Raw genomic sequence first — 12,457 nt, forward strand, 5'->3', positions numbered from 1 at the left:
GACGGGAAGGATATATATAGCCCAATAGTATAACGAGGGGTATTCTTAGACCATTTTCGAAAATACATGAGTATATTTGACGCCTTGACGTTTGTAAATTATTTGAAACAACAACAATTTCATACACATTCCGTTTGAAGTATTAACAACAATTTCATACACCTCGATCTGCTTTTAGACTCTTCGATTTTTGGAAAAAATAATCTAGAAAAGAAAAAATTAAAAGGCGACAAAGTTAGTGAGCAAATTACAAAAAATATTATCCTACTTATCCCGAAAAAGGGATAAAAAAAGACATTTGAATCGACGGTCCAAAAGAAATCAAATCAATCCATCAAAAGAAACCCTAGAAATCAACCCAAATCCGTTTTAGGTTTGCCACCATATAAAAACCCTCACGTGCTCCACTTCGCAGCCTCTCGCCTCTCTCGCCCTTCTGCTCCTCTGCGTTATAATACTACATTCGAAGCTCTAGCTCCTCTGTCAAATAAAAAATTAGCAGTGATGTCGGACGAGGAGCACCAGTTTGAGTCAAAGGCCGATGCCGGTGCATCTAAAACTTACCCTCAACAAGCTGGTACTATCCGTAAGAACGGTCACATCGTCATCAAAGGCCGTCCCTGCAAGGTTTTATTTTCTTTTCAGTGTTTGTAAGCATTCATATAATTTTATTTGACACAGCTGATTTGTTATTATGGTGTAGTTGATTGAATGTATCTGTGTGTGTTTTTGCGGGCGGGGGTTACAGATGTATTTGCTGTTGCTATTTTAGATCTGATGCTATGTGGTTTTTTGTAATTCATATCTTTTTGTTTTGTTTTTAGTGTATGTTTTTTTGGGTATGGTTGCTTACTGGGATATGCAGTGATTATAGGGATTACCTATTCTGGATTTTAGATCTGATGACTGAGTGGTTAATAGCACTTGTGATTAATTAAGATTCTTTTTGTTTCGGGTGAACATATTTTCCCGTATGTTTCCACGGGGCTTTTGCTTGTTTGTAAGAGCGCACACATGCTCTGTGCCTTTGGAGCATGTCACACCCTGCTGCAGAAAAAAACCTGGTATGTATTTAAGTGCAGAAGGGTAGAGGAACTGGCCCATTACCCACCGAGTTTTCAATCGTGTGGCTATTTGCCCTTGAGGATTTTTTGGTTATCAACATAAAAATCTTTGGTATGTTTGATAGAACTTAGGAATTTGAGGTTCTGGAGTTTTGTGCTTCATCCAGCGATTAGGAGCATGAATGGAGTGTAATTGGCTATAAAGTTTCATATTGTTGATTGATTGCTTTAATATGTGTTGTGATTGGAGTGGTCTGTTTTGTGCAATTATGGTAGATTTGATTCTTACCTTGAAAATAGAGTAGCATTGTTGGCATCTGATAATTACTGAGAGAGCAAGAGTGGGAAAGGGCCACTGTTGGGTTTGTGTATAGGGTCTTTTGGTGGGTGGGTGAGTGCGGTTTTGACGCAGAGGAAGAGAAAAAAGGATTTGATATTTAGCTTCTGAAATACCTTGTAAATTTATTTTACTACTGTTGGTGTGTATATTTTCTAATGTTTGATTAATTTTTTCATAGATCTGGTTATGGATTCTATGCAGCTTCGTTTGTTGTATATCTAACTGTTAAAATTTAGTCTGCCTAACTTTTTCTTGTTAAACTGTCATAGTTATGGTGGCACATTTGGATAATTTGCATCAAGTAACATAAAGATTCTGCTTCAGGACATATCATAGATGCATTTGGGGTTTAAGTCATTGTTGCATTAATTCTACTATAAGCATAGCTCTAATTTTGATGCTTTTGATAACAGGTTGTGGAAGTCTCTACATCCAAAACTGGAAAGCATGGTCATGCAAAATGTCATTTTGTCGCTATAGACATCTTCACTGGAAAGAAGCTTGAGGATATTGTTCCATCTTCACACAATTGTGATGTATGTGCCTCCCCTTTTCTTGTTCACAATGTGTTTATTGCCCTCTTTCCCCCAATTTTCTGGTTTAGTTGTGCTAATATTTAATAATTGTGTGTTCAAATTGCAGGTGCCCCATGTTAATCGTACAGATTATCAGCTTATTGACATCTCTGAAGATGGATTTGTATGTGTCTACATTCCCTTGTCTGATTCTTTTTTTATAATTTTGATTGATGTAGTCTAATGTTGCTACACAATGTTACAGGTGAGTCTGCTCACCGAGAATGGTAACACCAAGGATGACCTTAGGCTGCCTACTGATGACAACCTCCTTACACAGGTTAGTAAGAATTTGTCTTATGCACAGTTGTACTTTTGGATCAAAGTGCGCAGCAGCTTGTTTCAGTTGTTGTATGTAGCCTCTAGTCTTTCACAAGCTCATTTAATGTCTAATGTACTATGTAGTTTATTAGCATGCCATTTTGCGAGAGTGACACCTCGTGTCTTTGAGCTTAAATAAGTGATGGTGCAAATATTAAACAGAATTCTTCAGACTTTGGCTGGTTGTCATTTGTTGTTTTTTAACTGTAGCTTACCACTATGTGGTTACTGATTATTTTTTAATGTGTTGAATTCAGATCAAGGATGGGTTTGCTGAGGGAAAAGACCTTGTCGTGTCTGTCATGTCAGCCATGGGTGAGGAGCAGATTTGTGCCCTGAAGGATATTGGTCCCAAGTAAATCTCTCGATTGGAGATTGTTCGATGCGAAGTACTTTACCACCTTAAGTTGGATAGATATTATAGTCATGGAAAAAGGTATGGTCTTATGGACCAACTTGTTCAAGAATATTCTTCAGGATTCTCGGACCATTGCAAGTTAGATTTTCGTATTTTTGTTATTTTAACTTGTGTTTGTCTGAATTTTGTTCTACCTTAAAGATTATTTCAAAATTTGGTGTGGGATATTGTTACCTGCCGCTACATACATTCTTCACCAATTCAGCTCTGCTCCTTTACTTCATATTATGGGGAACTATTCTGGTTTCTCCTGCATGTTGAGAAAATCATTCAACATATTAAGGTTAGATGTCTTGACCCTGATGAGGGAGCCTGCTTCCACACTTTAAAATCATTGAACGAGTTGAAATGAAGTGGTTCTCACCTGTCCAGATACAGTTCCATAAATGAAAGGTCAGACCAATTTCTTTCCCCTTTGAATTAAATGGAATTATTGTGTTAATTCTCCAATAAAGGCTATATCATATGTATAATTGGGTTCCCATCCGTATTTGGTTATCTAAGAAATTGACGCACTTCATGTAGAATGTCCCGTAGACATAAATTTACATCTATGATAACAAAACAATACTGGTACAATTGGAGGCTGCCACTATTTACCTTGTGTGTCTAAATTGAATTAAGCATTTACCAAGTTTTCCAGATACGTTTAGTGTTGATCTCTGTTAGAGAGCAATATGGTCCAAGAACCATCCCTCTTCAATCCTAGCGAATCCAAGTTTAAGGAAGAGATCATAAAGATTGAATATCCAGTAACAGTTTCCGTCTTTGTCGGGCAAATTTTGGAAGTTCTAGGGTTTGTTTGGTAGGAAGGTTTTTCAATTTTTTCGTGTTTGGTTAGTTTAAATATTTTGAAAAATATTTTTCTTATGAACTCATTTTCCTCCAATTGGAGGAAAATGTTTTCCTTATCAAGAGACGGGAAAACATTTTCCAAAACTCCTTCTCAATTTTCCTCATCCTCACCAACCCACCCCACACCCACCACCTAACACCCCATGTTTACCCACCCCCCACACAACACCTAACACCCCATGTTTACCCACCCCACCCCCTCTCAGAAAAGACTTGTTTTTTCAATTTTTTTTGTCACCACCCACCCTACTAACCCCCCACAATTTTGTTTTTTAACCCCCCCACAGTTTTGTTTTTTACTTTTTTTTTTTTTTTGTAATTTCAAATTTTTCATTTTTCATTTTTCTGCAATGCCCACCCTCACCCCCACGCCTGCACAATTTTTTTTTTTTTTAACTCTTTGTTTTGTAACTTCAAATTTCTGTTTTTTTTTTGTATTTCTGCACCACCCACCTCGTCAAACCCCAGCCCCACCCCGCACAAATTTTTTTTTTTAACTTTTTTTTTTTTGTAATTTTAAATTTATGTTTTTTCGTTTTTTGCAACCCCTCCCCCGCCCGAAAAAAATATTTTTTTTAATATATTTTCAGTTTTAGTTTTTTCATTTTTCTATTAACATGTTCGAAATTTTTAAAGTTCCAAAGTTATGAGTTACGCGTACCAAACACCGAAAAATAAATAATATTACTATTTGTTTTCTAAAAAATATTTTTTTGAAAAATATTTTCCGTTATACCAATCACACCCCTAATGTTCATTTTCAGCAGCATAGAACTAGAATTGCAATCAGATTGTCTTTTAGACAAAATGCATTTTGGTTGCCGGTGCAGCCGTGCAGATGAACCCACTGTAATCGGGTTAAATATACTTAGTTGAACATTAAGAAGATATTTTTTATAATATTTAGGTAAAGTTGACTGACTTTATGGTTGCAAAAAATAATTTTGGCGACTTTTTTATTACAAATATAGTTCAATGACTTATATGCAATAAAGTGAAAGTTGAGTGACCATTCCTAAAATTACAACCTAAATTTAGACACTAAATCGACACTTGTTACCAATCATATTGGTTTGCACTCTAGAAACTATTTCATGTACAGGGAAACAATTGTCTGTATTTCCTACGTGCCCCATACGGCATGTTAATATAACTGAGAATGATGAACAAGTTATCCATATCTTATCTGCTGAAATTTCTAAACTTTTAAGTAAATCAACAATATGTGGCTTCAGATATTTTGTATTTGTTCTCAGCACAATCTGCTCCTATATGGTAAGTTATGTTTCGACTTTTGTAGCAGATATTTACGGTATAAGCGTACCACGATGTTTTTACTAAAACAGGTAAAAGAGAAAAAAAAGAGTTCAAAATGTACCGACGGTTTTGAGAGTGTTCCCAAAGTAAGCTAAAGCTACAGCAAATCACATTTTCAATAAGAATATAAAGTAACTGCTTGAAACTAGTTGTAAATTGGATTGCAAGACTGGGCAACGATCAAAAAGAGGTTGCGGTGGCCATTGGATTAGTAATTGCTTCTTCATTCATCTTTAATAAGAGGTCTCGGGTTCAAACTGAATATGAAATCGTTTTTGGTGGAGAGCACTTTACCTTCCAAAACTGGGACTTTCGGATGTGAATTCGAATTAGTCGAGTCCCAAAACAAATACCAAACACTAAACGTTGAGTTGAAAATTACAACAACAATAATAACAAAAACATGCGTAGAAAAACATTTTCCATAGGACCTTGGGCACCGAGTTGAAAACCAAATAAGTATATTAAATCTCGTACTACAGAGTTTCAATTTGTTGCGCTGCTCGTCTCTGCTGAACTAGATTTGTTGAAGCTTTAAAATGCATGGTTCCAATTAAATTTTTCTAAGTAGAATTATTTAAAAGTTAAAAAACCAATGAAGAGGAAGTGTTTAGTGGAGCCCAAATAAGGGGGGGGGGGGGGGTGTCCATTAGCATTTAGCACTAACAAAAAACGTGGGATGTAAAAGCATTATCCCATTTGAAAAGGGATCTAACTAGTGTAGGATAATTAAGCTTTTATTCTACGTAATGATTGCTCAACAACCAACCTGATATATAGGACATAACCATATATCATGTGTACCTCTGTTTTTTTTTTTTTTTTTTTTTAAAGTTCTTTTCTACTCAAGTTGAAGCCAACTTGCCAAATTCCAACTTTGCGGATCTCGCTTATTTTATTCTGAATTCATTATTGAAAAATTTTGGTCCGTTATCTAAAAGACAATTACAAATAACGTGAAATATAAAGTAAGTATCTATTATAAAAGGTTGAATAATATAAATTATTTTATACGATTAGCGTATCTAATTGAAAATTCTTATTTTTTCATTTGTTTTATATTCCTCAATTTCAATGTGTCTGGAAATAAAAATTTAAGTTATATAAACTAATAAGAGTATAATAATTTCGAAAGTTAGCGGTTCAATTGAACCCGATGTGTTTATCCCTAAAAATGGATAATAATTGAATTTATACGCGATTTTAAGGATATGTGGATTAATTTAATACAAGTGATCAATAACGTTAAATAAGTGAGTTAAAGAGAGAATAAATAACCAAACCAGTTGTGATGTTAGGTCCGAGGTCGAATCTGAGCTTAGTGATTGTTCTGCCCTCGATTCAGAACCAAATACTTATGAAGAACTATGAGCAAAAATAAGAACTTTGAATAACTTTAGAAGTAGAGAAAACAAGTGTATATTACCTTGATATGCGTGTTACAATATGTTTCTTGAATAAAAGTCACTCCCTTTATACAGTAGTAGAGTTTCATCCCTAGTATAACTCTAAAAAAGGTAAAAATATCCTTTTTCGTTAATCACTGATCTGCTGTCGATACATACCGAGATCTACGTCGTGATATCCGGTCGGGCACGGATATCACGACCCTTTGTTCATCGTGTGCGGACGTTTGGTAATGCTTTTCGAGGTCTTGGAGCTCGAGCCGGATCTGGGGGGCGTGATCTCAATGGCTCCGGTGGCAGGTGCTTTGTTCGGAGCTTGGTACGAGAGGTTCCAAGCTTCGATTCTAGTTCCTTATAGTTATGTCCTTGCTTCGTTTGCCCTATCGAGAAATCGGGGTGCTCATTGGCCCCGTTTTTAACCGTATATAGATAGTCCCCTTGTTTCTCAGAGAGTAGGTTTGCCGAAACGACGAGAAACGATTAATGGTCTCCGGTTCCTTCCTTCGTACGTTACACAACCGAAACGACGAAGAAGTTGAAATGTCCCGTCAATCGCGTCGTTCTGACTTCAGACACATGTCAACCATTGGCTGGTTGCCTCTGAATGCGAAGCGTCGCGTGCTTTCCCTATAAAAGCTTCTACCCATTGCTCTTTTTCGACTTTCCGATCAAGCTTCTACCTTCTAATTTCCAGCTATCATCAACTTCTTTCAAACTTTCATATCTTTCCCTTTGATCTTCAAATCTTCAGAATTGTTCTTAGGTTCTTACCCAGATTTTTCTCAAATCTTCAAATCTTCACACTCTTTTCTTTAGCCTTTAAACTTGCTCCTTCAAATCTCCATACTTTTTCTCTAAATTTTCAAGCTTTCTCAGATAGTGATGGTTAAAACTTCTAAGTCAGTTCCTCAGCAGGCTGCCTCTTCATCTTCCCATCCGATCACCGGTACCGAAGCGGCCGCTCCCGAAATAGTTGTCCTCGAGATGGCTTCTCCTGAAGTGGCTACCACCGAGTCGGCTGCCACCGAACCGGCCCCCGATCCCCCTTGAAAATCTTTATTCCCGGGGATGTTCAATTGCGGTCGACTTCAAGGTCGAGAAGGCCTCGTCCAAACAAGATCGAGGTAAATGGGCATCGAGATATATATGCTCTGTCACCGTAGATACCCTCCATACTGTCCGAGAAGACTGTAAATGGGGAGATAAGGACGTGGTAGTCTCCGGGACTGAAGACGATATCACAACCCACATGGAGGGGTATTTAAGTATTTACACTTATCCCTTTACACTGGGCCCGGTAGACCCAGTCATATTGAATTTTTGCAAGAGATACGAGGTGTGCCTGGGGAAAATCCACCCGTATCTCTGGAGGATCGTGATCCTCCTTCGTTATTTTATGAATAAAACTGAGTCTCCTAGGTTCACCCTCGAACAATTTCTCTGTCTATACAGTCCTCGAATTTTCCGGGGGACGGGCTAATCAAGCTTACTCACCGGGCCAATAAGGCCCCCTTTTCGAGCATTGATGAGGATCGAGATCGAGGTTGGCAGGGACGCTTTGTTCGGGTGAAGACCGAAGATCTGATCCCTCCCGAGTTTGTGCCATTCCCCGAGAAGTGGAATGCATCTCGTAAGTGCAACCTTTCCTTAAGTGTCAATTTTTCTTCATTTCCATCCTTATCATTCGTATTTGTGGTTGTGCAGCTATTGCCCGGGTTCCAAATGCAGTCTCCCGGTTCAAGGAGTGGATCGAGGGCATCTGCAAGCAGATGTCGTACTTCGAGCGCTCATGGCGCAAGCTTTCAAAAGGCCAATGGGAGGCCCATTCTCATGGTAAGGTTCTCCCTTAACTTATATAATACTGAACTTTCTTCTTTCTTCCACAGGTTTGCCTAAGAACACCGAACTTAGGCTGTTGGAAGGGGATGAGGGTGTGTCCTTGCCCGTTGATCCCTCTGTTACGGGACAAACTGGGGCTGCCGCGGGGGAAAAGAAGAAGAGGAAAAGAAAGTCTTCGGGCTCCCCGAGCTCTGAGATGAAGCCAAAGAAGAGGATGACTCGTAAGCCCAAGAAGAGCACTAGCTCCCGGGTGCTGGATTCTAACTCACTTCTCCGGCTCAGGGATGAGTCTAAAGAAGATGATATTTTTGTTGCCCACGGATCGACCCTTGCCGGGGAGCAGGCCACAGTCGAGGGGGCAGACCGTGAGACCGACCTCCCTCCGACTCAATAGGTCGAGATGGAGACGGAGGCCGAGACCCCCTGAGAAGACGGCTCTATACTGAATGAAGCAACCGGCATGATAGAAATCATAGGGACGCCCTCTTACACCGAGTCCATGCTTGAGGAGGCCCAAGCAGTAAAAGATAAGTCAAGTGAAGGATTCCACGGTACATACGACCCCATTCATTCCTTCTTCGATGGTGTGGATTCGTTTACTTTGGAAGATTTTTTCAGGCTGGGCGACTTGAAAGTCCCGAAGAAGGATGTATCTTCGGAAGCTGGTGGGTCTAGTTCGAGCCCAAAATTGGTTAATCAATTTCCCGCTCCAAGTTTAGACCCTGAATGTAAGAGAGCGGTTATTCTTACTTTCCCGGAGGTTGCCCGACTTCTATCTGCTCCTGTGGGCATAGCCAGCTACCTCCGATGTCTGATGACCGAGGAGGAACATGCAAAAATAAACGAGGTGGACGTGCTGTATCTTTTGAATAAGGTGCAGCAGGCGCTGAACCGGGTAAGGCATCATTATGTCCTCTTGAATTTTACTTAGGTTTTGACATCTCTCACGACCTCCATTGTTTTGCATGCCTCAGTACTTCACCATGCGAGCTTCCTCCGGTACCGCACCGAGGTCAATCAGCTCGAGCTCGAGCTCAAGGAGCAGGCTCGAAAGAAGGATATGTACAAGCTTCTCAGCGAGCAACAAGACGGGGCCGTCAAGTACCTTCAAGATGAGCTGTATAGGGCTCAGAAGGAAGCTTCGACCTTGAGGCGGGAACATGCCGACCTGGTCAAAAAGGTAAATATCACACCCCAAACCTGAAGAGGCATGGCCGGCACTCGGTGCCATACTCGGCCAGAGCGTACCACTCTGTAACTGTGAACTCTGGAGGGTAACCCTCAACTTAGGCCGATGAGGCCATATTCTGAATCATCTGAAAATAACGTCTACAACCAGCAATATCAAACTAAATATCTATATAGGGATGGTAAAGCCACAATACTGATATAAAAAATATACAGGACTTGTATACAAGCCTATAAGAATAATTGAATTGTATCATGGTCGGGACAGGGCCTCGACCTACCCATCAAACCTGTATATATAAAATGGACTCCAAGGTATCGACCTGATAACTCCGAGGAAGTGGAGCTTATCAACCAAGATGATGTTTGACTTTGTCTACTGAGAAGGTCTATCCAACTGTCTATTAGTACCTGCAGGCATGAAATGCAGCATCCCCAGCAAAAGGGACGTCAGTATGAAATAATGTACCGAGTATGTAAGGCAATAAGATAATTGAAATCTGAAACTGAACTGATAATATAATAACTAAAAGTACCTGGGAGTCAAATATAATTTGAAGATATGCTTACCTGCTGATACTGACTCATTTCTCTCAATATAGTAAGTAAAATAACTGTCCGACACTATAAGGCTCGATATGTGTAACTGCTCTGCCGCAGTAGGCTCGCTCATAGACGCTCAGCCATAGTAAGCTCTGTATCTAGGCCATTCTAGGCTCGCTCATAGGCGCTCAGCCACAGAAGACTCGGTATATAACTTACCATCCGATCAGAGGTTACCCAATAGGGGCCTGCCCACCGATTATAGCTCGATGGTGGTAACAATACTATATATATATATATTTTTATATATATATATATATATATATACATACATACACACACACATATACATACACACACACACACACACACACTCTATATTCTCTTGGCTAAAAGAAGACAATACTAAACTGAATATGAAGTCCGATAAGGGAGAATATTATAACTTATGAGACTAGGATAATGTACATAAGTTCAGGAATACGAACTTCTCTTTATGCCTCATTATCAAACTCATGTAGTTACGGGATCATGCCAAAATGAAGAAAGGTTTAACGTTAACATACCTTTGCAATCTTCTCTCTAATCGTCAACCAAGCTCAATACGATCTTCTTACGTCTACAATGAGTAACCTGACTTCGCTGTCATCATATAAGCATTTTAACTCTCATATTTGAAAACCAATATTCTACAAAAAACGAACAGCACCTCCCCTGTTTTTACTACATCCCATAAGTTACTAAAAGTCACCAAACAACCCAAACAACAACAATATAATTCACAATAAACTCTCTGATTACTTCAACAACCATTTTGAGCGGCAAGCTCGATTTACAATAAAAAAATATAATTTAATCCAATTCCTTTTCCATGAATCTTCCTACAACTTGTATAATATCATACTTATGCTTACCATATCATTTTCATCCCAAAACATCATAAGAATAATCTTCAAAAATAGTCCACACTCTTAGCACCTTAACCTTTATCGTCAACCTCTTGTTTTTCATGTTATCTTCTTCAATCCACTAAATTAGAACATAGATAAGCTTAAAAACAGCAGCCACAACATAATCAAACTATTTATAATAATTTTCAGCCACGACCAACCATATATATAGCCTCAACACAACTCACAAAAAAGATAACGATTCCTTATGCCATATCAATTACTATCTTGAAGATTTTAACTCAAACAACACATGATTAACCTTAAGTACAACCAAGAACATGATTTACATACGTTAGGCAGTAGATACAACTTGAAATTTCACCCATAACAACATATATATATATATAGCCTTAAAACAACCCAACAAAAGATAACAACAACTCTTCCCCTTCTAAGTGTTATCTTGTGATCTTCATCCAATAACTTAACCAACACATAGATAAGATTAATCCCAAGAAATAGGGTGTTATACATACCTTAAAGAATCTGGAAAAACTTGAACCAAATCTTCCCTTATCTTACAACCACCCTTAATCATATCACGACACCATAGAGACTCTTTTCTTCAGTTAGGCTAACTTTTGATGTTTGATTATGGTATATTCCTTTGGAATTTGTTTGGAGCCTTTGGGGAGCTGTTTGGGAGGGTTTGGATAGTGTGAGTCTGAAAGGATAAGGAAAAATGAGCAAAGCTCATCCCAAAAATGAGATAAGAATAAGTGAAGATCGGGCCCCGACCAAGTAGGTCCCATAGGGGCCTCCTGTGCAGTCTTTCAAAAACGCAAATATCTCTCTATACTGATATCGTATTGATGAACGGTTTATAGAGTTAGAAACTAGACACATGGGACTTTAATTCAATATAAATTTATACCCATAACTCTCAATATATTGGGAGAAAACTGCCTCGCAACATGGCCTATAAGCCTGCTAGTTTCTCCGAAGTGCGACGACGTGACTTGGCGACCCTACTTTAAAAATTCATGTTTCTTTACTCCGATATCGTATGAAAAAATGGTTTGGACCGTTGGAAACTAGGTTCATATACCTTCATTTTGGTATGATATATGTCCCAAAATAATATCATAAATCTTACGAATTAATTTCTCAATACGGCTTGTTACAAGGCAAATCTTAACTCGATTTTTTCGCAACTTAAATCTGATTTTTCTCAAACTTTATATTCCATATCCAAACATCATATATAGTCATATCATGACTTTAAAATCACTTAAATTATGATTATAAAGTCTCATATTCATCTTAAATTACTTAAGACTTCGGTAAACCTTTCTTATCCTTATAGAAGGATTTCGTCCTTTTTGAGTTTACTTTAGATAATCCTATAATGACAGTGACGTCTGAAGTACGGGGTGTAACAACATGTCCCCTTAGAAACATTTATCCCCGAATGATAACTCTTAAAGGCTTGCAAAAATGAGACGTAACATCATTAAATCACTTTATATACTTTCAAAGAGGATCTCATTTTCAAGCTTACATCAATTGACTTACGATGTGCTTTCACGTACAAAAATATGGGTGTAACAGTAAAGGTGTTTGAAGTTAGAAACGAGGAACTAGTCGTAGTGGCTAATGACAAAACCTCGCAGGTCCAATAGAAAATTGACCAGATCG

The 12,457-nt window shown here is 38.5% G+C and overlaps 1 protein-coding gene and 1 long non-coding RNA gene across 2 annotated transcripts; one reads left to right on the forward strand and one right to left on the reverse strand.

Annotated features, from left to right (window-relative positions):
- Positions 1–371: 371 nt before the first annotated feature.
- Positions 372–2,901, forward strand: LOC104111870 (eukaryotic translation initiation factor 5A-2). The gene is made up of 5 exons (XM_009621665.4): positions 372–627; positions 1,818–1,940; positions 2,047–2,103; positions 2,185–2,259; positions 2,558–2,901. The coding sequence occupies exons 1-5, from the start codon at positions 505–507 to the stop codon at positions 2,657–2,659; spliced, it is 480 nt and encodes a 159-aa protein (XP_009619960.1). The 5' UTR covers positions 372–504; the 3' UTR covers positions 2,660–2,901.
- Positions 2,803–3,202, reverse strand: LOC138900961 (uncharacterized). The gene is made up of 2 exons (XR_011412352.1): positions 3,083–3,202; positions 2,803–2,968 (listed from the first exon to the last, which is right to left on the reverse strand). It is a non-coding gene; the product is annotated as an uncharacterized lncRNA (long non-coding RNA).
- Between the last annotated feature and the right edge of the window lie 9,255 nt (positions 3,203–12,457).

Source organism: Nicotiana tomentosiformis, chromosome 11 (assembly GCF_000390325.3).
Source record: "Nicotiana tomentosiformis chromosome 11, ASM39032v3, whole genome shotgun sequence".
NCBI classification, from domain to species: Eukaryota; Viridiplantae; Streptophyta; class Magnoliopsida; order Solanales; family Solanaceae; genus Nicotiana; species Nicotiana tomentosiformis.